The 26,144-nt window shown below is 40.6% G+C and overlaps 1 protein-coding gene across 18 annotated transcripts in view; it reads left to right on the top strand.

Moving 5' to 3' along the window:
• Positions 1-26,144, top strand: part of APP (amyloid beta precursor protein) — a 280,730-nt gene that overhangs the window by 123,366 nt on the left and 131,220 nt on the right. For all 18 annotated transcript variants that reach the window (XM_078358835.1, XM_078358826.1, XM_078358833.1 and 15 more), the window contains exon 6: positions 24,127-24,329. In XM_078358835.1, coding sequence (XP_078214961.1) covers positions 24,127-24,329 — 203 coding nt within the window. The remainder of the gene's footprint in view (positions 1-24,126; positions 24,330-26,144) is intronic.

Genomic DNA, 26,144 nt, shown 5'->3' with positions numbered 1-26,144 from the left:
TATAAGTCCAATTAAACCTTTCTTTTGTAAATTGCCTGGTCGCAGGTATGTCTTTATCAGCAATGTGAAAATGAACTAATATGGTGGGGTGCTTGTGTGGGTGCGTATGGCTGTGTCTGCAGGTGCGCGTGCATTGGCACACACAATTCTGTACTGAACCTAGTTTAAACTTCATCAGTTCGGGTGATTGCAGGAGTATCAAATATAGCAAAAGGTCACCTTGTTCCCTCATTATACCAGAAAACCAGGCCAGCACCATTGACTATCTGGATACAGTGGGCCCTTTATATTTTAGATTATTTTGCAAACAATTTACAGAACTAAGAATAAAGGAATAGTGAGAAATAACTATTAAGAATTTTAATAAGAGTTAACCTGGTAAATATTTTAATTTTACTGAGAATTTAAATATGGTAGACCCACCTTTTTATTCTGTATTTTCCCAGTTTTGAAGGCAAGGATTTCTGAAGTGAGCATTATCCATTGGAATGCAGCTAGCTGCTAATCACCTGCCATGCATGAACCTGGAATATATCCATCTTACAAATACTGATTCTACATTTCAAATACATTTCTATTAGGTTCATCATCTTTCTTGGTCTTTTTTTATACTTACAATTTCATTTAATTATTATAAAAATTTGAGATTTAAAACTTTGACAGCTCATAATTTTATTGCAGAGAGAATATGGCCATCTTCCCTCAATAATTTAAAAATGTTTCCAAGTTTGGATTTATAAACACTTATTAAAATGATCAAGCCAGTCTCCCCACCTGCCCCCATACTTTTTTTATACATTATCTCTTCTAAGCACCTTTAGTGAGATTCCTGCCTTGGGCATTTGTTCACTTCCTAATGGTACCAAATAAATGTGTTGCACAAACATAAAATTTGTTGCATAAGCATCATAGAAAAGGAAGGAATACCGTCACATCACTTTAGCAATGATGGTTAATGTTTTTGTCACATAATATTGAGTGATGACATCCTTCCTGTTGAATGACTAAGTGGATGAGAATACCATATTTTCTTTTTATTCTTAGAAATTCATTGCTCACTTGTCAGTTCTTGAGCTTGAGAAAATTCGTCTAGGATATCATTTGAAGGCTCATGGCCTAAGGTGTTACTTACATGATCAATTTCATTCATCTTCTGATTTATCTAATTGGCAAAATGTCTCTTTCTGTCAGTTTTTGCTGTTTGCCAGTACTTGGAGAATTATTTTCAACTATATTTAGTGAAAGTCTCCAACTTCTTGTTCTTATGCTTTTTATTTAATTTTATTTAATTTTTATTTTTTGAGATGGCATCTCTCTCTTTCACCAGGCTGTAGTGCAATGGCATGATCCCGACACTTTGCAACCTCTGCCTCCTGGGTTCAAGCGATTCTCCTGCCTCAGCCTTCAGAGTAGCTGGGACTACAGGCACATGCCACCACACCCATTTAATTTTTTGTATTTTTAGTAGAGATATGGTTTCACCATGTTGGCCAGGGTGGTCTTGATCTCTTGACCTCATGATCTGCCTGCCTTGGCCTCCCAAAGTGTTGGGATTACAGGCGTGAGACACTACGCCTGGCCTATCATGTTTTTTATAGAGATGGGCCCTCACTCTGTTGCCGAGACTTGAGTGCAGTGGCTACTTGCTGGTGTGATCATGGTGCACTGCAGCTGCAAACTCCTGGGCTCGAGTGATCCTCCTACCTCAGCAGCCCAAGCAGCTGGGACTATTGAGACTTCTTTCAAACCGTCTTGAAAGATGATGCAGTACTTTGGGAACACAGCAATACAAATGTGTCTTTCATACATATTGTTTGGTCTTCTTTAGCACAGTTTGAAATAGTTGATGGCTAGTGATGAAATAATTCTTGGGATGATAAAATATTTGGAACAAAATATAGGAAAAAGATCGAGATTTGTAAATATATCTTAGATATATAGAAAGTTTCAGTGGACTCATGGTTAAGTACAAGCTAAAATGAGTTTTACTCAATTAAAATTTTCTTTTTCTTTAAGAAAGGATAAAAGTAGGAAATATCAATCCCCACAAATACTTAGAAGTGCTCAGAAAAAAACTCAAAAGGTAAAATGTTGTCCAAAGGACCCTGATGGTATTCTAAAGGTTAACAGCCTATCCCACTTACCAAGAGTTTATATTTATTTTGAGGCCTGTACAGCCTGATATATGAAAATACTTGATGTAATTTTCTGTAAGGTAGGTAGTTAGGTGTTCAACAAATATTTGAGTTGAATCACTTTGGCATTCACATCAAACACGTAACACCTACATAGTCATGTTAACTTAAGATTAATATATGTCACTGAAACTAATTGGTAAAAACAAAAACTAGACTGGACGCGGTGGCTCACGCCTGTAATCCCAGCACTTTGGGATGCCAAGGTGGGCAGATCTCTTGATGTCAGGAGTTTGAGACCAGCTTGGCCAACATGGTAACACCTCGTCTCTACTAAAAATACAAAATAGCCAGGTGTGGTGGCATGCGCCTGTAATCTCAGCTACTCGGGAGGCTGAGGGAGGAAAATGCTTGAACGTAGGAGGCAGAGGCTGCAGTGAGCCGAGGTTGCGCCACTGCATTCCAGCCTGGGTAACAGAGCAAGACTCTGTCTCAAAAAAAAAAAAAAAAGAGAAAGAGAAACTAAGAGACTATCATTCTAGATGTGCAATAATTAAGTAAAATTGCATCAGGACTCTAATTAGTAACACAGCATGATTGGGGTTCCATGTTTCATTGTTCCAAGGACAGAATAGGGATGGCTACATTATAAATAAAGGAAAATTGTAAGAATGAGAAAGAAAAGATGAAGTATGAAACATTTCCAACTCAAACTGTATCTGAGCATACAGAGGTACAAAATGTCACATTTTTCCTCTGGTGTAATGAAGGGCACTAAACCTCTTGAGCATTTGGTACATTGCAGATGCTATATTAAAGTGCCTTTTGTTTGTTTGTTTGTTTAATGAGACAGGTTCTTGCTCTGTCACACAAGCTGGAGTGCAGTGTTGTGATCGTGGATCAGTGTAACCTTGAACTCCTGGGCTCAAGTGATCCTCCTCCCTCAGCCTCCTGAATAGCTAAGACTACAAGCACATGCCACCATGTCTGCCTAATTTATTTTTATTTATTTATTTGTTTTGTAAAGACGGGTCTCGCTAGGTTGCCCAGGCTGTTCTCAAACTCCTAGCCTCAAGTGATCCTCCCGCCTGGGCCTCCCAAAGCGTTGAGATTACAGGCGTGAGCCACCACAACAGGCCAAGGGGTGACGTCTTGTAACAATCATCAATACAGTCATCATAAAAGACTCTTGTTCAGGCTCCATTTGTAGGTGGCATAGTGCTACATCTAGTCAAAAGCCAATTTAATTGTGATCATTGTGCTCTGAGAACTTTTCTCAGAAAATAATAACCAGATGGTATTATAGATGGTGCATTTCATGAATACATTATTTGTAGTTAGTGAAAACGTGTCATTCAATCATGTAGTAAATTATGGACATACTATCTTCCACTTAGCTAGTGATGAAGAAACATTCGTAGCCTTACCTGATGATCAGCTGAGGCTGTCATGAGAATATATGTCTATTCATGGGTCAGTACTTCGTCTTTAAAATTAGATGAGAAAGAAAGAGAGGCTCTATTTGACTATATATGTTTTTATTTGTATCCCTGGAGTTAATTTTTTTCAAATATATAATCTTTCAGCTGCCTTTCTGCATCGCATTTTAAGAAAGTGATATTATGCTCAAAGAAAAATATTAAAAAGTTTAGAGGGCTGCAAAGTGAATCATACAAAGATAAAGCTTTAGATCTTTGCCAGTGGATGAGTCAAGTAAGAGTGGATTTAATTAAATGGCTCATGGCTTTGAGAAGCAACTGTCATAATGCTGTGTTGGCAGCTTGCAGGGCTGTGTGAGGCCTTCTGATATACTGAAATAAGAGAACTCATTTGAAAAATGACAAATAGGAGAATAGCAGAAGCTTGCATTTTTCTCTTGAGGGAACTGGCTCCCAGTTCTGAGGTCTTATTAGAAATGCTCGATTTCTGTATTTAATAAACTTGGACTGCACGTGTGTCAAGAAGAAAAGCAAAACACTTTTATAGCCTTAAGCAGATTACAGATGTGTGGCCAAACCAGAGGGGTTTGTTTTTGCTTCCAGCAGGTGACGGCTGGAAGAGGAGATGCCTCCGCAGAGCGGGGCTTGGGTTGCTGCCATCTGAGCTACATCATCTGAGCTGCATCTGGCAGTGAGACTGTGCTTACTGAGACCTGATGGCACAGGCTGCCCAGTAACAGGATATTGCTGAATGAGAAATACTGTACGATTCATTTGTAGGAGTTATTTGGAGCTCTGGATTATTCAGTGCTAAGGATTCTAAGCTACTGATGCATGGAGTCTTTTCTTCCCCCTAATATCTTTTAATTAAACTGTCCAAATTCCCTGGCCTACCGGATAATAGGAAAAGAGGAAGAAAATATAGATTCGTATGATTTTAACTGGTTTCTGGCAATAGTTCTCCCAAACATTAATTTTTTGTTGAAAACAACATCTGCATATTTGTATCTTCAGTGTAAAACCCCTAATTTAGATAGGATTCTCCATTGCGATATGGAAAAGTAACCCTTTAATTAGGTAATTAATTTTACTCGGGCCTCAAAATCCACATAGTAGCATATCAAGCCAAGAACTGTTGGCTTTACTTGGGAGCCATGTGGCTTAAACTAGTACCAATTACTTACCACAGGAGCTTAGCAAAATTATAAGTCCATGTTTGTTTTGGAAGGAAGGCAATTATTAAGAAAATAATTTAGAGATGTTCAAAACTAGTTTCTTTGAGTAGAGGTAGAGAGTGGACAAAATCTTTCCCAAGTGGGAGCTAACCAGCTTCCTTTTTTGGCCTCCCTGTCTACAAAGTAACACGTTTAGTTTACAGAGGAAAGTTTGCAATATCCCTAGTGTTTAAATGTAAAGTTGTAGGTGGTGAACTAATGCCACTTAGCTGAAGCCATGATCATGTGAATTTTTAATATATATTTCTGAATGGACTAAGATATTGGGAAAGCAATCTTCATTATCTTAAACTTTAGAATGTACAATAATTTTATTTATTTAGAGACAGAGTCTCATTCTGTCGCCCAGGCTGGCGTGCAATGGTGCAGTCTCAGCTCACTGCAAACTCTCTTTCCAGGTTCAAGCAGTACTCCTGCCTCAGTCTCCCAACTAGCTGGGATTACAGGCGCCCATCTCCAAGCCCAGCTAATTTTTATTTTTTTTTTTTTTTTGAGACAAAGTCTTGCTCCATCACCCAAGGCTGGAGTGCAGTGGTGCAATCTCAGCTCACTGCAACCTCTGCCCCCCCAGTAGCGATTCTCCTGGCTCAGCCTCCCAAGTAGCAGGGATTACAGGTGCCCACCACCATGCCTGGCTAATTTTTGCATTTTTAGTAAGACGAGGTTTCACCATGTTGGTTAGGCTGGTCTCGAACTCCTGACCTCAAGTGATCCACCTGCCTCGGCCTCCCAAAGTGCTGGGATTACGGGCGTGAGCCACCACACCCAGCCAAGAATGTACAGTATCTTTAAAGAAATGTTGCTTAGTACTGTGAAATACAAGTTGAGCATCCCTAATCTAAAATCTGAAATGCCCTAAAATCCAAACTGTTTTTAGCACCGACATGACAACTAAAGTAGAAAATTACCTGATCGTATGTGTTCAGTGTGTACAAACTTCCTTTCTGAAACAAAAATCAGTTAGAATGTTGCATAAAACTGCCTTCAGGCTATGTGTATAAGGTATTGTGAAAACAAATGAATTTTATATTTAGACTTGGGTCCCATTTCCCAAGTATCTCATTATATGTATGGAAATAACCCAAAATTTGAAAAAAGAATTGGAAATCTGAAACACTTCTGGTCCCAGGCAGTTTGGATAAGGATCGCTCACCCTGTAAATACAGTAGATCAAACTGATTTTGTAAAGTATTCAAGTTATTATTTATGGTATTTTAATATGTATGATTCTTTTAATATAGCATTACTTGTTTTACATATTTATATAAACAAATTTTTTGCAATTGAGCAAATTAAAAAATTAAGTGGTTCCTTCAGAGCTACATTTTATTTTTGGTTTGTTATCAATGTAATGAATAAGTAAGGGACACACAGATCATCTGATTTTGTTATCATGAGACATTTGCAGGTGCAATTGATGGATGTTCACTGTTGTAATTAGTTTTGTCATGTAAGTTGTTTTAAAGAGAAGTGAATGTTGAGCACATAGTAGGCTACACATGACTAGATTGGCTCAGTGTTTTAGGAATGTGTAATTTTGGAAAAGATTTGCCTAGGGCTATTCAAAAGCATAGTTTGATATTTGAAAATAATGTTTATAGCAGAGCGCCACTTTATTTAGATCAAGAGTAATTCAAGCAGTAGAAATAATTTGCTATCGTAAGTATTTCAGTGTAGCATGTAACTGAAGTTTTATTTTGCATTTGAGACCATTGTTTGCTGTTGGTCAAATTTGGTCTTCCAAATGTTTTGCTTCCTAATTGCCAGCGTATGTGAAAAGCTGTTACTTATTGTCAAACCGGGCAGTAAGGGTTTGCTTTCATTTTTTTATCGATTGTTTCAATGCTAGCAGTCATGAGATTAATGTAGTTGGATACTAGAATGTTAATACGTGTTCGCTAACAAACTGGAAACGAGATAAATGACATCATGAAGGAAAGGGCAGTATTGCATTTGTGGTGATTGCAACTAACCTGCATAAAAAGACATTGGGTGGAAACAGAAATCAGGCGTGATAGATGCATCCAAGTAGTCAAGGAAAGAAAAGATTTGTAACTAAATAGGATGATCTTTGCTTCAAAAATATCTTCAAAGGTTTAAAATGTGCTTTACTCTCATGTGTAATCTTTTTGAGCCTATTTCTTTACCTCAAACATGGGGAAAATTGCAGTAATCTGTATCATCATATTTGCTTCCAAAACTACTAATTGATATGAATGCATATCAGACTGGTACAGTGTACAGTGAACTTGTTTATAATGTATAGATTGGAATTGTAGCGGGGAGGGGAGGGGCCACAATGGGGTGAATTTCTCTCTGTCTCTCTCTCTCTGTCTCTCTTTCTCTCTGTCTCTCTCTCTCTCTCATCTCTCCCTTCCGTCTCTCCCTTCCCTCTCTCCCTCCCTCCCTCCTTCCTTCCTTCCTTCTTTTCTTTTTTGACAGAGTCTCGCTCTGTTGCCCATGCTGGAGTATAGTGGCACAATCTCAGCTCACTGCAACCTTTGTCTCCTGGGTTTAAGCAACTCTCCTACCTCAGCCTCCCAAGTATCTGGGATTACAGGCACCTACAACCGTGCCCAGCTAATTTTTGCATTTTTCGTAGAGACGGGATTTCACCATGTTGTCCAGGCTGGTCTTGAACTCCTGACCTCAAGTTATCTCCCCACCTCAGCCTCCCAAAGTGCTGGGATTACAGGCATGAGCCAAGACGCCCAGCCAGAGTGACAGTCAAATCCCTTCCCTACTCATCATCTTACATTGTCGAATACAAAGACTCTCCTTGCGGCTCAGTGACTAATCTCCCACCTCAGGTTTGATAATCATGGCTATTATAACATGTTCCCTTCTTAATTAGTTATTTTAAAATTATTGTAGGTCTCGTAATCATTATAATCACTAATAATACATAATGGCTTCTTAAGCACTTTCTGTCCTAGATGAGGTTGAGAACATCATTAAAATAAATTTTGATAGTAATCAAGTAATGATAATTCTTATTTCATGAATTTAAATATGTAGGAGTCTTTTTATTTTAGGAAAGCAAAAAAATACTAGAAAGTATGATTTCTTATGATTAGAAAACTGCTATAAAAATGAAGGTAGAATTGATTTGGTCTCTTTTGGACATTTTAAATAGAAATTTAAATGGGTATTCAAAAGTCATTCTACTTTAAAACTTGTATACGTATTTTAGGACTTTCGATTTTATATTTAAATTGTATTTTCGAAATGGTTTTAGAAGAATTATTGTGTCTTATACTCTACTAATAAGTAAGGGAAGATATGTCAAAGGTTTGATCTTTTTACCTCCTAGAATCTATTATTCATTCGTTTCCCATTATACATCATTTGAATGTTAATTGGTTAGCCTCAAGTGGTTTTCAAGGTAATTTTATAGCTACTATTATAGGAAAATTGGAGCCAAGGAGTCATACACATATCAGAAGTGGTAAAGAAGCACTTTGGTTTTATGAAAATGTGTTTACAAGGTAGTCACAGGATAGCAATATTACTCTTAATGTAATACAATGATGGTGGCACTAATTGCAGTGGAACAGGATGCTGAGACCACAGCTACAGCATCTCTAGGTGCCTTGTCTAGTTATGGTTTGACCTCAGTTATAACTCATTGGTGTCAAAACATACCAGCAGGCCGGGCGCAGTGGCTCAAGCCTGTAATCCCAGCACTTTGGGAGGCCAAGGCGGGTGGATCACAAGAGATCGAGACCATCCTGGTCAACATGGTGAAAAAAAAAAAAAATACCAGCAACATTTAAGCATAGATCATTCATTAAAAGGTAGCTTTTTTTTTTAATATTAATTTTTTGAGATGGAGTCTTGCTCTGTCATGCCCAGGCTGGAGTGCAATGGTGCACTCTCAGCTCATTCAACCTCTGCCTACTGGGTTCAAGCGATTCTCCTGCCTCAGCCTCCTGAGTAGCTGGGATTACAGGCTCCCGCCACCATGCCCAGCTGATTTTTGTATTTTTCATAGAGATGAGGTTTCACCATGTTGTCCAGGCCTTCAACTCCTGATCTCGTAATCTGCCTGCCTCACACTCCCAGTGTGATAGGATTACAGTCGTGAGCCACCATGCCCAGCCAAAAGGTAGCTTTTTAAAAATTGACGTGTAATAATTATACACATTTACAAGGTACACAGTGATCAGATCAGACTAATTAGTGTATTCGTCTCAGACATTTGTCATTTCTTTGTGTTGGTAACATTCAGTATCCTGCTTCTAGCCATTTGATATTATATCATATATTATCGTTAACTGTAGTCATCCTACGGTGCTGTAGAGCACTACAACTTACTCCTCTTACCTAGCTGTAACTTGGCATCCTTTAACAAATCTCTCTCTATCCTGGGTTTTCCTTCCCTTCCCAGCCTCCATCAGCCTCTGTTCTACTTTCTATTTCTATGACATCAACATTTTCTAGTTTCTGCATATGAGTGAGATCATGGGCGCTTAACTTTCTGTTTTTGGCTTATTTCATTTCACGTATGTCCTCCGGTTCCATCCATGTTGCTTCAAATGACAGGATTTTATTCTTTCTTGTGGCTTAATAATATTTCACTCACGTGCATTATTATGCACACACACACACGCGCGTGCACACACACACACGCCACATTTTCTTCATCCAGGAGTCTCTTTGGACACCTAGGTATTCTATACCTTGGCTATTGTGAATAGTGCTGAAGTAAATGTGGGAGTGCAGATACCTCTTTAATATATTGATTTCCATTCCCCTAGATAAATGCCCAGTAGTGGGATTACGGATCATATGGTAGTTCTATTTTTAGTTTTTTGAGGAACCTTCGTACTATCCTCAAAGTGGCTGTACTAGAACAGAGCTTTTCTAACTTCCTTCCGTTTGGAAGTCTCCTTATCCAGCATACACATTAGTAACTTGGCCGTGGGTGTCCCATCTCTGTGTCTCATACACTGCGTTCAGGATATCTGCAGTCTTTGGCTATGAGCATGACTCCTAAAGTGCATGATGCTTTTGCTCTGTCATCAGTATTAGTCGGCAGGTAAGTAAGATAGTGCTGCTCCTCCTGACCCCTTTACCTGCCCAGCAGAATACCAGTGCAGACAGGCCCAGGTATCTCTGGGCTCAAGATTCCAGACATTTATAGGACGGGACTTTTACTATAAATCACCCTAAGATTAGTAAATTGTTAGAACTGACTACCTTTGCCATTTCTCAGAAGTGCTTTTTCTTCTGTAACTTCACTGTCACTATCATTTCCAGCCTGCACATTCTTTTTGTTTTTCTTCCCAACCCAAATCTAATCTTGAAGTGTATCCCTGCACATTCTTTATGCAGGCTTTAGGAGTTCCCAGCCCCCATCCCACCTGCCACACCCACCCCCCTTTCTAGCCCCCCGCTGCCCCTGCCTTTGTTGTTTTAACTATCCTGTCTTGGCTGTTTTTGTTTTGTTTTGAAATTTCATCCATTAAATTCCTGACCTTGGTTATCTCTGTTCAATTATTATAGTATTTTTCTTTCTGGCTCTTTCTTCGTGATTGCTGTAATCCATGCCCTTGACTTTAAATACCAGTTATAAGTAGACTAAGCCAAGGTTTATTTCTCTAGCCCAGACTCTACCTAGTTATTTTATAGGCATATGAATCCTCACATGTCCAAAGAGACTTCTTAATTCCCGTTACCCACTCCCCAGTGTGGTTTCTCAAAGCTGTTCTATCTCAGTAATGGTCCTATGCCCCCTCCTAGGGATTATTACTAAGAACCTGGAACTCATCATCGTCTCTTCTGCAAATCCTGTCAGTTCTGGATTTATCCGCCTCTCTTCATCTTTTCCAGTACAGTCCTCGCCTAAACTCCCATTGTTTCTTGCTGGAGTTCTTTCAGTATCCTACTAATCTCTGCTTTCATTATCTCTCCCTGACTCATGCGCCCCTTTCTTCTCCCACACTAAGCCATTCTCTGTACAGCAGCCAGGATGTAGAGTATTTACATAAAGCGGATCCTAGAACTTCCCAATTTAAGTTGCATTCATGGCTTTCCAATATGTTTACAAACCAAATGCACAGAGAGAAAACAATGGAGCTTGCTTGGGGCTGCTGAGGATAATGATAACTGATCACAACTAATGAACAAGTAGTTTGTGTCAGGGTCTCGTTTGAATGCCTATATTCCTTACAGGTATTAGTGTGTTGGACCCAGCTCCTCCATACCTCTCCAGTATCACCCCGTGCCTCTTTCTCACCCACTCCCTCCTTCTCAGTGTTACACAGGTCAATACACCCAGCTTGCCGTCCTCAGGGCTGACAGATCTTATTGTCTGTAATGGATCTTTCAAGGTCTCACCTTCAGCCTCAGTTTTTCTGCCATCTTCCCAGAATGATCATCTTCCGCTTGATCATTCTGTTTTTTGGAGACAAGGTCCTGTTCTGTCACCTAGGCTGGAGTGCAGTGGCATGATCATGGCTCACTACAGCCTTGACCTCCCTGGCTCTAGAGATCCTCCTGCCTCAGCCTCCTGGGTAGCTGGGACTACAGGCATGTACTGCCACACCTGGCTAATTTTTTTTATTTTTAGTAGAGATGAGGTCTCACTTTGTTGCCCAGGCTTGTCTCAAACTCCTGAGCTCAAGCGTTCCTCCTGCCTCAGTTTTCCAAAGTGTTGGAATTACAGGCATTAGCCATCATGCCTGGCCCTGATCATTCTTTTCCGAAGAAAACACCCCTTCTTCATTATTCTCAATGTTAGCAGCCCATTTACTTCCATTCCGAAATGAATCACATTTTAGTGTTTTATTGGTTCATTGTAATTCCTCCCCCTAAAGAATGTAAGCTCTCTGAGGACAAGGAGTATCTTTTTCCCTCTTAGAGCCTCAGATCCAGCAGAATGCCAGGCACTTAGCAACCACAGTAGCATTTGTTGAGTGAATGGCTTTTCCTGCACTATTTTAAACATTGTTCCTGATTAGTCTCTCTAATCAATAATAGAAAATGTCTTCTATTATTGATTGATATTATTATTGATAATGGAAGATATTTTCTATTGATTAGGGAAACTAATCAGGAACAATGTTTAAAATTCTCACATAGATCTCGGAATTGGAAAAGAGTCTTGAATTATGATTGTGGAGAGAGGGGAAGGAAGGAGGAGGAATGGTGTAATTAGACTTCAGAAGGCTAGATTTTGTTTCTACTTAAATAATGGTCTCACAGTGGGACATATTATCCATTCAGAAAGTGAGTGGGCATCTGGTCTATTATCTGTGGTCTTTCAGGAATGGCAGCTCTTTAGTTTAAAAAACAGCAACAAAAGTGCAGCTCTATTTATTTAATGGAAATAGAAAAGCAGTGCCTGTGTATTAGTGGCTCAGCTTTTTTGTTCTTTTTTGTCTTTGTTTCCAGCTGTCTACTGTATGCCACTCCAGCAGGGTCTTAGAGAATCTCAAATCTACCATGATCAAAGCATTTCTTAACTCCTGCTGTATCATCTATTACCATTAGAAACTATCTTCAACTCACAGCATCAGATTCCTCCCCTCACTCACTCCCTTCATCCCCAGAGTCACCAGTTCTGTGCTGTTATTTCATCCAAGTACTCGGTAGCCTTCATGAGCATCTCCTTTACATCCCACCTGACACTCCTCCATCTGTCTGTCCTCCATGCTCCTGCCAGCTTGTGCTTGTTGCAGTACAACTAATCTTGCCACTCTTTTGCTTCGAGCTTTTTTACCAGGCTCTGCATCACTAGTAGATGATGGTCCAGATTCCTCAGCCTGTGCAACAAAGTGCTTCATAATAGAGCAGCGCTGCAGCTACAGACAGCTCCCCTCCAACAGTCCACCCCACCATCATACTGAGTATTGGCAATTCCTCCTGCACTCCGTGTTAGTCCATTTTCACGCTGCTATAAAGAAATACCCAAGACTGAGTAATTTATGAAGAAAAGAGGTTTAATTGACTCACAGTTCTGCATGGCCAAGGAGGCCTCAGGAAATTTATAATCATGGCAGAAGGGGAAGCAAACACATTTTTCTTCACAAGGCGGCAGGAGAGAGAAGAGTGAGGAACAGAATGGGAAGAGCCCCTTATAAAACCATCAGATCTCCTGACAATGCCCTCGCTGTCACAGAACAGCATGGAGAAACCACTCTTAAGATCCAGTCATATCCCACCAGGTCTCTGTCTAGACATGTGGGGATTAGGGGGATTACAATTCAAGATGAGATTTGAATGGGGACACAGCCAAACCATATAACTCTTCATCTGTTACAGGTGCTATTCTCTGTTTCTACAATGTCCTTTTTGCCACCCTCTTGTAGATTTCTATTCATTCATCATTACCCAGTTTACCTGTTACCTCTTCAACAGATTATTCTTCAGTCTGTCCCTCCCAAACTCCACCAATGAACATTCTTTGTTCAACCCATTATTGTTAATATGCACATCACTGAAAACGCTGTTTTATGCTTGTTTATGTGTCTGTCTCTGCCAGACTCTGAGCCTGTGGTCAGCAATTGGAAACTTACATAGCACCCAGTAAAAGATAGCTAATCTTAATTAGATTTTTTTTCAAAAATAATAAACCCCAAGAAAAACATTATATATGAAAAACAAATGATATTTTTTTATTTATACTATTTGCTAAACCTAATAGCGATAAAGAGAAAATATATATCATAAATATACATTTTTAAGCTGTAGTTAAAAACAGCAAATAGGCATAGTACTTAGCTCTTATCGGGTGCTGTTCCAAGTGTGTTGTTTACATTAGCTGTTTACAACATCCCCTGAGGTGGTTACTGTTGCCATCCCATTTAAAGATGAGGAAACCAAGTCACAGCATGGTAAGTGATTTGTTCATAGTCGCATCTGAGTTGGCGGGTGACAGCACCAAGAATGAAACCCATGTGGTTGAGCTCTGGAAAATCACCATTAATCACTGCATTAGACCTTCTCTCTAGGATCCACATAACTAGAACATTCAATTACCTGGAGTATATTTAAATATAGTCTTTCCTTGAGAAAGGAAAAGAATTCACAAACTTCATAGCCTCGTCCCTTGCACATTTGTGGCATTGTGCTGAGAGTGTCTATTTGATATTTGACCTTACCAATTTCTTGGATGCCAACCAACCACAGATGCTTTAAAAAATATACTTAATACTTACCAAGGCAAGAAAGCGGGTTTGTTGGAATAGGAAAATGTTAGCTCACTAATGGAAAATGAACTAGAAGTCTTATCTCTCTAGAACATGCTTTCCCTAAATGTTCAGGCTAACCCAAGAAGCTACATCATTTTTACCTTTATGATACAATTTAAAGCACTTTTCTACTTACTTCAAGCACAGAGGCAAGGAAGGCCTTGGGCTGTACATCCTGTAGCCTGAGCCATGTGGCTTCTCCTCCTGGACAGATTTTATTCTGCCACCGAGGATCAGTGGTGGAGATGTGTCTGTTTTCTCTTAGGAGTGGGACTCCTCTTAGGAATCTGGGGCAGAACAAGGTATTGGTGCATTCCTGAGTGTGCTGGGAGGAGGAGCAGAGTTTGTTGTTTTTGCTTCCTGATATGATTTGGCTGTATCCCCCTTCAGATATCAACATGAATTGTATCTCCCAGAATTCCCACATGTTGTGGGAGGGACCCAGGGGGAGGTAATTGAATAATGGGGGCCGATCTTTCCCGTGCTGTTCTGGTGATAGTAAGCCTCACGGGATCTCCTGGTTTCTCAGGGATTTCCGGTTTTGCTTCTTCCTCATTTTTCTATTTCTGCCACCATGTAAGAAGTGCCTTTTGCCTCCTGCCATGATTCTGAAGCCTCCCCAGCCATGTGGAACTGTACGTCCAGTTAAACCTCTTTTTTTCCCCAGTCTCAGTATGTCTTAGCAGCATGAAAACAGACTGATAAACTTCCCCAGCAGAACCACTTACTTTTTCACAAAAAAGAGGGGCTAAGCCCAAGAACATGTAGCTTCTCTCTTCTTTCAAAGGAATAGGTCTTCACAAAGTGCCCCCAAAAGAAAAGGGTCAGGCTTTTCTCTTGCTTTGCGACTTTCCTAGGGTGCTTTGTAGCCATGTTGTACACAGACAATCTATAGCTGTAGATTAGTTCCCATGTGTATTGGCACAGTGGAGGGGATGCCAGGGACCCAGGTTTCGCTTCATTGACATCTTTTCAGGGCACCTCTCTTACTACCTTCTGTAGAGACTCCAACAGCCCGGCTGACTACCAGCCCCAGACTACACCCTAGCTTTCCTGCTTTCATTTTCTCTGTAACACTTGTCACCTGGTAATGTGCTAGTGTAAGATGGGTGCCTTGGTTTTCTTCTATCTCTCCCTCTCTGTAGAATGTAAATGCTCAGGGAGGCAGGGAATTTAGTCTGCTTTATTCCCTGCAGCCCTAGACTCTGGAACAGGAGCAGATCCTGGAACTCAAATGTTTCTTAGACAGCCAAAGGTCATATGCTTCCAACTCTCCACCCAGAATACATATGGATCGCTCATCCTTAGTAGCGGCCAGATCTTTGGACATGAGGAATTTGCTCATTCACAGTTTTCCGGCCTAGCCTCTGATGAGCCAAACTTTTATTTCATATATCAAGAATTTAAAATGATTCTGAAACTTTTTATCACCTTGGGTGCTTCTCCTTAGTTCTAGTGGGTTCATACAGCTGTCAGGACAATAATCTGCTTTTCATTATATATGGCTTTTCTTGCCTCCAAGATACCCTTTAAAAAAGCAATTTACCCTTTTACTATAATTGTATTCCAAATTTAAGTCTTGCCAGAATATCATTTTCCCCCTTTAAACGTACTTTTTAATGATGCTGAAATATTTTAAAGAAAAGTTTAAACAGCAAGCATATTTAAGAAGTCAGCATATGTCTCTGAAATCTAAGAACATTCTTCTACAGAGTTCAGATGATACCATCTCACCCACAAAATTTACATAACTTTTAATACCATTGGATACCATGTCCATATTCAGATTCCCGCTGAGTTCCGGAAAGGTCCTTCACAGGGTCTGCATATCGCATCCTATCAGCACCAGGGCCAGCATCTTACATCCTTAATTCTTAGGATTCAGAATAGCCCCTTTTATATCCTGACACCGACTTGCTGAGAAGCTGTACCAGGTTTCCTGTAAATTGTCCAACCCTTGGATTTGTCTTACATCATCATTTCCTAGGGGTGTTGTTTAGATTGTTGCTCTATTGCTAGAATATTCACGTTACCCTAAGTGTCAGTACCCTAAGTACTAAGATAGCAGAGTAAAGAGAGATTGTCTTCTAAATGATTTGCCCAGGAACTGCTAGTTTACACAAAAGCTTGGCTTTAGTGTTTCTCAGATCTCTTTGCTCGTTTCAGTAATTTTTTTTTTTTAAGTAATTCACTGACATAGCAGAGCAAGGTTTACATGAGCCTGTATTAAGAGAAGTTGGCTTGACTTTAAATGGTCGTTTTTACAATCCTTATTTGGGCTTTACAGGTCACATACAGTCTCTGTCACATATTGCTGTCCTTTTCCCCCTTTCTTTTCCTTGTGTACTTCTTTAAAAAATGCAAAGCCCACCCTTAGCTCACAGGATGTACAAGAACAAGTTGTAGGCTGCAGTTTGCCAGCACCTTCTCTGTGCCGTGCTGAGTTGACATTCTTGGACCCCTCTGTCTGCTTTTGTCAGCCGATGTCCTTTCAGGTGCTCAGGCTTCCCTCCCTCCGTCACTGGGCCTTTGCACATGCTCTACCCACTCTGCCTGGGAGAGAGTTATCTTTACACCCTGGACTTTATTCACTTTGGATCTTCTTTGGGTCACATTTCAGCCATGCCTCACTGGACACCTGGAATCTGGTTCGCACCCACTCTTTTAGGTCTCCTAACCATATGTAATTGTTACCAGGGCAGTAATTTTACATTTATGCAGGTGCTGAGGTCAGTGTCTGGCCCTTTGGCTACTTGCCTTGTGAGCTAGCCTTGCTTTCCAGTGTATCCCAACTCCTGGCCCAGTGTCCAGCCTCCGCTCATGTTTTCCCTAGAGTCCACTCTGTGTCCAGCAGCCAGAGACATCATTGCAACTTAAATCTCATCAAATCCTTCCAGTTGCTATAAGAAATGTAACCTTGCCGGGCACAGTGGCTCACGCCTGTGATCCCAGCACTTTGGGAGGCTGAAGCAGGTGGATCATGAGGTCAAGAGATCGAGACCATCCTGGCCAACATGGTGAAACTCCATCTCTACTAAAAACACAAAACGATTAGCTGGGCGTAGTGGTGTGCTCCTGTAGTCCCAGCTACTCAGGGGGCTCAGGCAGGAGAATGACTTGAACCCAGGAGGCGGAGGTTGTGGTGAGCCGAGATTGCACCATTGTACTACAGCCTGGCATCAGAGCAAGATTCCATCTTATAAAACAAAAAATAGAAATGTAACCTTACTAGGTAACACTATGCCTGTCTGTCTCCACCACCAGAGCTTATATTTCCTCCCTCGTCTACTACTCCCTAAGCTCACTGGCCCTTCGTTATTGTTATTGTTGTTGTTATTGTTTTTGAGATGAAGTCTTGCTCTGTCGCCATGCTGGACTGCAGTGGCGCGATCTCGGCTCACTGTAACCTCCGCCTCCCACGTTCAAGCAATTCTTCTGCCTCAGCCTCCCAAGTAGCCAAGATTATAAGGTGCGCCACCACACCTGACTAATTTTTGTATTTTTAGTAAAGACAGGATTTCGCCGTGTTGGCCAGGATGGTCTCGATCTCTTGACCTCATGACCCACCTCCGTTGGCCTCCCAAAGTGCTGGGATTACAGGCGTGAGCCACCGCGCCGAGCTCCTTTGTTGTTGCTTTTGGTGAATATGCTAAGCTCTTCCTCATGCCTGGGTCTTTGCACTTGCTCTTACCTCTGCCTTAACCATCCGTGCAGTGCCCGACTTCAGCATTCTTCGCTTCAGTTCACATGGCTCTTCTGTGGAGCCCTTCCCTGACCACCCTGTTTGAAATGCTACCCATCTCCCGCACACATCTATGACAGTCATTCATTAGCAATTCCTCCCATTTCCTTTCTCTATAGTACTTTTGCATAATTTTTTTTTCCTTGCTCATGTTACACCTCGTCCACTAATAGATCCCAAGAAATTGAGTGCTTTATCTTCACTTGTGTAGCCTCAGTGCCTGGAATAGAACTGGCACTTGGTAAAGCACAGTGAATGTTGCTGATTGAATGGCGAGTGGTTGGCTTGGAGAGGTGCTCAATGGAATGATTCAATGGACGAATGAATGAATAATGCATTGCCACTTTTTTGCTCATTATTATCAGTCTGTACATGCCCCTTTCAACTCAAATATTTATCCATTGGCTAAAGAAAAAAATACCTGAATACCCTTGTCTCTGCAGTTTAGCCTTCCTCTCTGTTAAAACTCAGTGCCTGTGTAAAATTTCATTATATTTTATTTACTTATTATTCCGCTTACGCATTATATGGATATTCCTGACTCATCTACGCAGCCACCTATCACTCTGACCAGCTCTGATGCCTCTGGTTCACAACAATCAGTTCTCTTGAATTTCTGAAGCATTTAATCTGCAGTATGTCTGTTACTCATATAGCAGTTAGTGTGGATTCTGTTACCTGGAATAAGTATTCATTAAATGTGTAAGAATGATATTATAACCTAATTTCAGATGAAGGTTGTGATTTATAGTTCATTCTTAATCAACCGAGTCATGAATTTATTTATTTATTTATTTATTTATTTATTTATTTGAGGCAGAGTTTCATTCTGTCATCCAGGCTGTAGTGCAGTGGCGTGATCTTGGCTCACTGCATCTTCTGCCTCCCGAGTTCAAGTGATTCTTGTGCCTCAGTCTCCTTAGTAGCTGGGATTACAGGTGTGTGCCTCCATGCCCAGCTAATTGTTTGTATTTTTAGTAGAGACAGGGTTTCACCATGTTGGCCAGGCTGGTCTCGAACTCCTGTCCCCAAGTGATCCACCTGTCTGGGCCCCTCACCATGCTGGAATTACAGATGTGAGCCACCACCTCTGGCCTGAGTTAACGAATTTTTGGTAGCCCAATCATGTAGTTATCTTCCTAAAGCTGGAGGCCTTCAACTCAGGGCCCCAGGTGGGCTTCTGAACCCTCTGCAAGAAATGCCTTTAGCTGCAAGTATCAGGTAACCCTTTTCAACCTCTTTACTGATTTATTTAGAGAGAAGTACACATAACAGGTAATACAACTGTGCATAATTTTAAACAACACAACTAGGTAGCCAGCATCCAGACCAGAACACAGAGCCTTGCTGGGCCCCGAATCCTCTCTCCTGACCCCTGCCGGTAACTGGCCTTCTCTCCTGAGTTCTATTAGCCTGGAGTTTGCTTGTCTTTGAATTAGGCGATGTGTCCTCTTGCGTTTCGCTTCTAACAGTGCCTTTGTGTGGGAGAAGTACTGGCTTTTTCTTACTTTGCCCTCCTTCCCCCGAAACATTTTCCTAATTTAATAACAGTAATTTCAGAAGCTGCTTTCCTCTGGGACAAACTGACTTACCCAGCCATTTATACCTTCTAGGTTAGACCCTGGCAGTATGGAGAACTGAGGCAGAGAGAAGGAGAATCATCTGTTTATCTTCTTTTTAAAAAAAAGGCTGTATTCTCTCTCTGGGAGCCTGTAGGCTCTTTTTTCCTATTTTCATAGCCATAGAGGAAGAATCTGAACCTCGTCCTGCTGAGCCTTCCCTGGTTGGTTGCATTTCCGGAACCAGCATTGGTTGCCTTCCCTCTTCCTTCATCAGTGCGGTGGTTTAGATCTCATGATTGTTCACATTCACATCACCATGAGAATCAGAGCTCTGTCTGTCATTTCCTCCTTGTTTATCTATGGCAAGAAGAGAAAAGTCAGTCTAAACAAAGACTGTGACAGAATAAATACAGACTTTATTGTTTTGAGCACTTTTAGGTTCATGGCAAAATTGGGCAGAAGGTACAGAGATTCTCCCATATACTCCCTGTTCATACACATGTGCAGCCTCTCCCATTATTAGCATCCCCATTAGAGCGATTTGTGACAATTAGTGAACCTGCATTGACACTGTCATTATCACCCAAAGTCCACAGTTTACATTAAAATTCTCTCAGCATTGTGTATTCTGTGAGTTTGGACAACTGTATGATGACATGTACCCACCACTGTAGTGTCACACAGTGTACTTTTACTACCTCCCAAATCTGCTGGCTTCACTCTCTCTTCCCTTTAACCTTTCCAAGCCACTGACCTTTTACTGTCTCCATGATTTTGCCATCTCTAGAATGTCATATGGCTTTTTTAGAAAATATAAATGGTGACTTTTTGGGCATGACTTTAATAAACAGAAATGAAAATTGGTGTGTGAATCAAAATCTTTCACTCTCTAACAGGACTCAGGCAGCATCTGCACGTGGAATTATATCAAGGTCAGCTTTTATTTAGAAATAGAAGAGTCACCTTTGTGATGTCATTTATCCTTCACCCAAGTAAAATCTCACATGCTGACACATAAGTTTTATCACCAGTGATTTACTTCCTCGTGGTAATGTCCCTTTGACCTTATTAAATTCAGAAGCTCCAGGGATGGTCAGCATTTTCACATGGTTCCCGCTTTCCGTAAAAATGTTTCTTGATGGTGTTTAAAAGCTGTAAAAACCACCCACTATAAATTGTTAGCCATTAACGTCTGCAAATGAATATTCCACTGTGTTCCCAAGTGTTTATTTTATTGTGAGTTGTTATTTGATTGTTTGTAAGGAAATCGTTTTATGATGCTCAGCTTCATATTTCCACAAACCCCTCGTTCCCTGCAACTTCTTAAACTGTGATCAGCTTTTCAAAACAAGCCCACAGGACAACAGTCTGGCATTTGAAAAAGTGCTGGAAAGTCATTCTTTTTCCTTTCCGTGTTTCTAGTTATTCATGAAAACTACAATCAAAAGTTGGGATGTCGTGTTTGGCATTCTTTGGGAAGAAGCAGCATTATTCAAACAAAACCATGTGCTCTTGTTTTAAATAGTGTCCAAATGAGTAATTGAATTCATGGACATCTAAATTTAATTCCAGAAGTCAAAGCTATGGTAATAAGAACTTGGACCTGAGTTCTCTTAGGCCAAGTAATTTAATTCCTTAGCCAGTTGAACTATTACGTGTCTCTGTTCCTGATTGTTATGCCAGTAAATTGCTCAGGCAGATGCAGTGATGGATGATGGGCACTTAATTCACTCTTTTTCATGGCTAGACACATACCAGAATGCAGATCACTCTAAACAGCTATTTTTACAAACATGCTTTCTATTCAGAGCTTTAAGAGCCACATCCAAGTCATAACAGAGAAGCCTGGGGGAGGAACGTGGGGGTACCCAGGGTCATGTTTTCACCATCCCACCTGGACAGGCGGTGCTGTCCTAACCCTGGACCATTCACTTGGATATTGTCATTCCAATCGTGGTTCAAGATCACATGTATACTTCATGATTTAAAGAGAATACTGGTTTGATTTTTTCTTCCTGACTTTCCCTGAATTTTCCACTTGAATTGGAAAACAGATTCATGCCCATGATTTGATTGAATAAATAATAGATCTCAAACACCATAAATTCATTGATGACCTGCATCAGGTCATCTTTCACCTGTTTCTTCCTGGTATTGTGAAAATGTTATAGTAACTGATTAGGGTTTTCTCTGCATTGACACTTCATTTATTAACATAGGAATAAGTTGCTGTTAATAAATTATTCTGCTTAGTTTCTTTTTACTCTTTAGCGACATGCTTTCAGCTTCTTTGGATGTTTTTACTTAATATCCTTGCATCATATTTAATCAGAGTTAGACAGGCATTCCACTTGGGGGTCATACACCTTTTTTTTTAGAACTTTTATAAATGCCCTTTACACTGTTTTTGTATCCTATGTAATCACAGTCAGGTATTCCATGGGGGTCATACACATCTTTATACACCTTGTATAACACAAGCTTTAAATGTTGAGTTAATCAGAGAATTCCTGCCATTGACAGATTAATCTCTTTATGTATCTTTCCCTTTCACTCTCAGCAAAACTGCTTGTGACGGTCCTGACAGACTTTGAAAGCCTTTCAGGTCTGTGGAGGAGTCTTCCTTTCTGCTTTCGTAGAACATGGAATCATGGTGTTGCTTGTCTCAAATGTTTAGAATCTGATTTCCCACATAATGCTATACTCTCACTACCAGTCCAAGGCTTCACATGGCTGCTACAAATGCCCTGGGTTCCTATCACTTTTCCCAATGATGAGCTACTTCTTGTAGGCCAGAATCAGCTCTGTGGTAGAATTCCCTTCTGCTTTGTGTCTCTCCCTCTCTCTCTCTCTTTTTTTTCTTCTGGGGACATTTCAATGTGGGCATGGCAGCTTTTAATTCTGTTACTATGGTACTTCTCAAATAGACCTGTGGCAACCAGAATGTAGTCTGCTGGTTTTGACAGATAGACACCCTTTCCTGGAAAGGTTGAAACCCCCTGCCACATCCAGATCTTTTTCCTGTATTGGTTTTGTAATCTGATCAAGGACATCCATTCCTCTAGTTCGGCTAGGTGGCTTTTACTGTTTGATACTTCCTGTTCTTATCTTCATTTATCTTCTTTCAAGTGCTCTCAACGATCCCTGCCTTGGCAAGTACATGATTTCGACAAGGATTTCTTAACAGGCATTTGAAATTTTGTTCCAGACATGCCCTTCTTTTGCCATTCAAATTTGCTGATTTTTTACACACCACGATGCATCAGCCTATAGATGTTTAATACCATAAATATTATTTCTGACCATCTTCCCAGGTGCACTGTGAGTTACTTGTTATCTCTAGCCGTTATTCTCAGCATATTGCAGTGGATCTCAGAATATTGTCCCCTGACCACCAGCATCAGTGTCACCTGGAGATTTGAAATGCAAATTCTCAGGCCCCATCAGGGCTCCATGATTCAGAAACTCTGGAGCTGCATAAGAAACTGCCTGGTACCTGGTGATCTGTTTTGGTTTTTGTTTATTTGTTTGTTTGTTTTTAAAGGGACTATGTCTTTGTTTCCCTGGCTGGAATGCAGTGATGCATTCATAGCTAGCTCACAGCAGCCTCAAACTCCTGGGCTCAAGCAATCCCCCCGCCTCAGCCTTCTGAGTAACTGGGACGACAGGTGCACACCACCATGCCTGGCTTTTTTTTTTTTTTAATTTTAATTTTTTGGAAAGACAAGGTCTCACTGTGTGGCCCAGGCTGGTCTCGAGTTCCTGGCCTCGAGCTCTCTTCCCACTTCAGCCTCCCACAGTGCTGGGATTACATGCATGAGCCACCACTCTTAGCGGGTGATCTGTGTTTCAGTAAAGCCTTGCAGGTGATTCTGATGCTCACTGAAATTTGAGAACCACTGAAATATTTGGTATTCTACAAAGCACAGCAATTAGCAAGCATAGGATGCACAACTAAGTAGTTTCAGCAGGCATCCCTGACTACAGGGCATTACAGATTTACTCTTAAGCCATTTTCATCTTCTTCTGTGTCCAGTTTAAGCTCTGAATTGCAGTTTTTAAGCCAATTTCCACTGGCACATACTGAGTATCTGCTAGCATGCAGTCCTTTGCTGTTCTTCTGTGTACACTACGAGAAGTCATTCCCATAATACAGAAAATTCAGTTTTGATATCTCCCCTCCCGCCCCACTTCTTTAATAATGGACTACATTTTTCAGAACAGTTTTAGATTTAGGAAGACTGAACAGAAAGTACAGAGTTCTCTCTATCTCTCACTTCCCCACTCACCCACAATTTCCCCTAGATAACATTTTGCCTTAGTATGATACATTTGAACCAATATTGATACGTTATTATTAACCAGTGTTCCTGTTCTCATTAGAGGTGGCTTTTTGTGTTGTAATCTATTGGTTTTGACAAATGCATACTGCCGTGTATCTATTATTACTTATGACAGTATCATATAGAGTAGCTCCTAAAAATCCTCTGTACTCCACCTACTCATCTCTTCCCCTCACCCCCCGAAACCATGGCAACCACTGATCTTTTTATTGTCTCCGTAATTTTGCCTTTTTCAGAATGTCCTATGGTTAGACTCATGGTATCTCCTTTTAACAGCTGCAGAAACTAAGAACTGTGCTCAACGATAAAAGTTTTGCAGACCCACTGAGCTGCGATTTATACTTAGACCTGCTGGCTCTAAGTTTTGTGTGTGTTTCTTCTCAAATTGCCAAAATTCCATATTAACAATCTTCTTTTCCTTTCTTGAAAGTTGTTTAATTGACTTTTTCTGTTATTTGTGTTTGCCCTTCCAGTGAAGACAAAGTGGTAGAAGTGACAGAGGAGGAAGAAGTGGCTGAGGTGGAAGAAGAAGAAGCTGATGATGATGAGGACGATGAGGATGGTGATGAGGTAGAGGAAGAGGCTGAGGAACCCTACGAAGAAGCCACAGAGAGAACCACCAGCATCGCCACCACCACCACCACCACCACGGAGTCTGTGGAAGAGGTGGTTCGAGGTAATCCACCGTTTGCTTGGATTCCCCCCTCCCCCACGAGAAAGGAAGCACAATATCAGGGTTTGAAATATCCACCCTAGCACCCCTGCCTTCCCCAAACGAAAACACTTTTTATTTTTTCAAAAAACTTATGCTTTTTTTCTTATGCTTTTAATTTTTTTTTGAAGTTGTTTTGGTTTAACAAGCAGTCAAACAATTTCAAATAATGTAAAATCTTTAATTATACAGTCTGTTTCGTACCTTGTGTATGCTACTTGGCAAATCCCAAATTATTCTGCAAGACCCTGCCTAACCAGGTAGTCATCTAATGTGACAAATATGGAGATAGGTGACTCCTTGGTATTCCTTTGGCAGTGAGTGTTTGTTACATAATACTGTCTGATACCACCTAGACTATGAGCTCCTTTTGAGGGTAAGGAGTTAATTTTACTCAGTATCACACAGAGTGCCTGGCTTGTAGAAAGTTTTGATAAATCTTGGTTAAGTGCATAGTTGTGATTAGATTTCATTAAAGGAGATTTGGGCCGGGCACAGTGACTGACACCTGTAATCCCAGCACTTTGGGAGGCCAAGGCAGGCAGATATTCTGAGGTCACGAGTTCGAGGCCAGCCTGGCCAACATGGTGAAACTCCCATCTCTACCAAAAATACAAAAATTAGCTTGGTGTGGTGGCTTGCACCTGTAATCCCAGCTACTCGGGAGGCTGAGACAGGAGAAATGCTTGAATCCAAGAGGTGGAGGTGGCAGTGAGCTGAGATTGTGCCACTGCACTCCAGCCTGGGTGACAGAGCAAGACTCCTATCTCAAAAAAAAAGAAGGGGATTTGGTGAGTATCACATTTTATGCTATGAAATTTAACGGAGGGATTTATGTTGAATTTACATTTTATGTTGTTTCATTGGGAAGTATGACAGTGCCTTCAAGAAGTAAAGACAGTGCTAATGTCTTAGACTTCCTCTTGAATTAATGTTTGTGTTGCAAATATTATGAACTAAATGAACTAAAGGTCATACTTTTTGTCTCCATGAAATAAAAACTAACATTCAGTTGATAGTAAATGACCAAACGTTGCAGAAACTAGTAAATTGTTGGATTGAGTTCCTTAAAGAGTATGCATTTGTTCTTTAAAAGGGTTCTGCATTTTGTATCTGCCATTTTTTTTTACAGATAGTAAAAGATGCTTCTAGAGCTAGATTGAATGAATATGTACTTACTGAATTTTAATGTACTGCAAATACTTATAAAGGTCAACCACAAATGTTACAGCATTTACAAAAAGTGGCTTTCTCTCACTTTTTTTTTTTTTTTGAGATGGAGTCTCACCGTTGCTAGGCTGGAGTGCAGTGGCACGATTTCGGCTTACTGCAACCTTTTTCTCCCGGGTATTCTCCTGCCCCAGCCTCCTGGGTAGCTGGGACTATAGGCACACACCACCATGCCCAGCTAATTTTTGTATTTATTAGTAGAGATGGGGTTTCACTATGTTGGCCAGGATGGTCTTGATCTCTTGCCCTTGTGAGCTGCCCGTCTCAGCCTCCCAAAGTACTGGAATTAAAGGCATGAACCACTGCACCTGGCCTTTCTCTCACTTTTTACTGCAGTATAATGATTTCAGATTTAAAGTATAATGATTTCAGATTTATTATTCTATTGGAGCTTAACAGGGGCTACTTTGTCTGACTCAACTGTATTCATAGTTGTCACTGTAGTATCTTTTTCCCTTTTTGCATTTTTTACAACCTTATTAAGGTGTGATTTACATATAAGATTCATTTGTTTTTAAGTATGTAATTCAGTGGCTTTAAGAAATTTGC

The sequence above is a fragment of the Callithrix jacchus genome, chromosome 21 (genome assembly GCF_049354715.1).
Source record: "Callithrix jacchus isolate 240 chromosome 21, calJac240_pri, whole genome shotgun sequence".
Classification (NCBI taxonomy): domain Eukaryota; kingdom Metazoa; phylum Chordata; class Mammalia; order Primates; family Cebidae; genus Callithrix; species Callithrix jacchus.
This window is presented reverse-complemented; position numbering and strand designations above follow the sequence as displayed.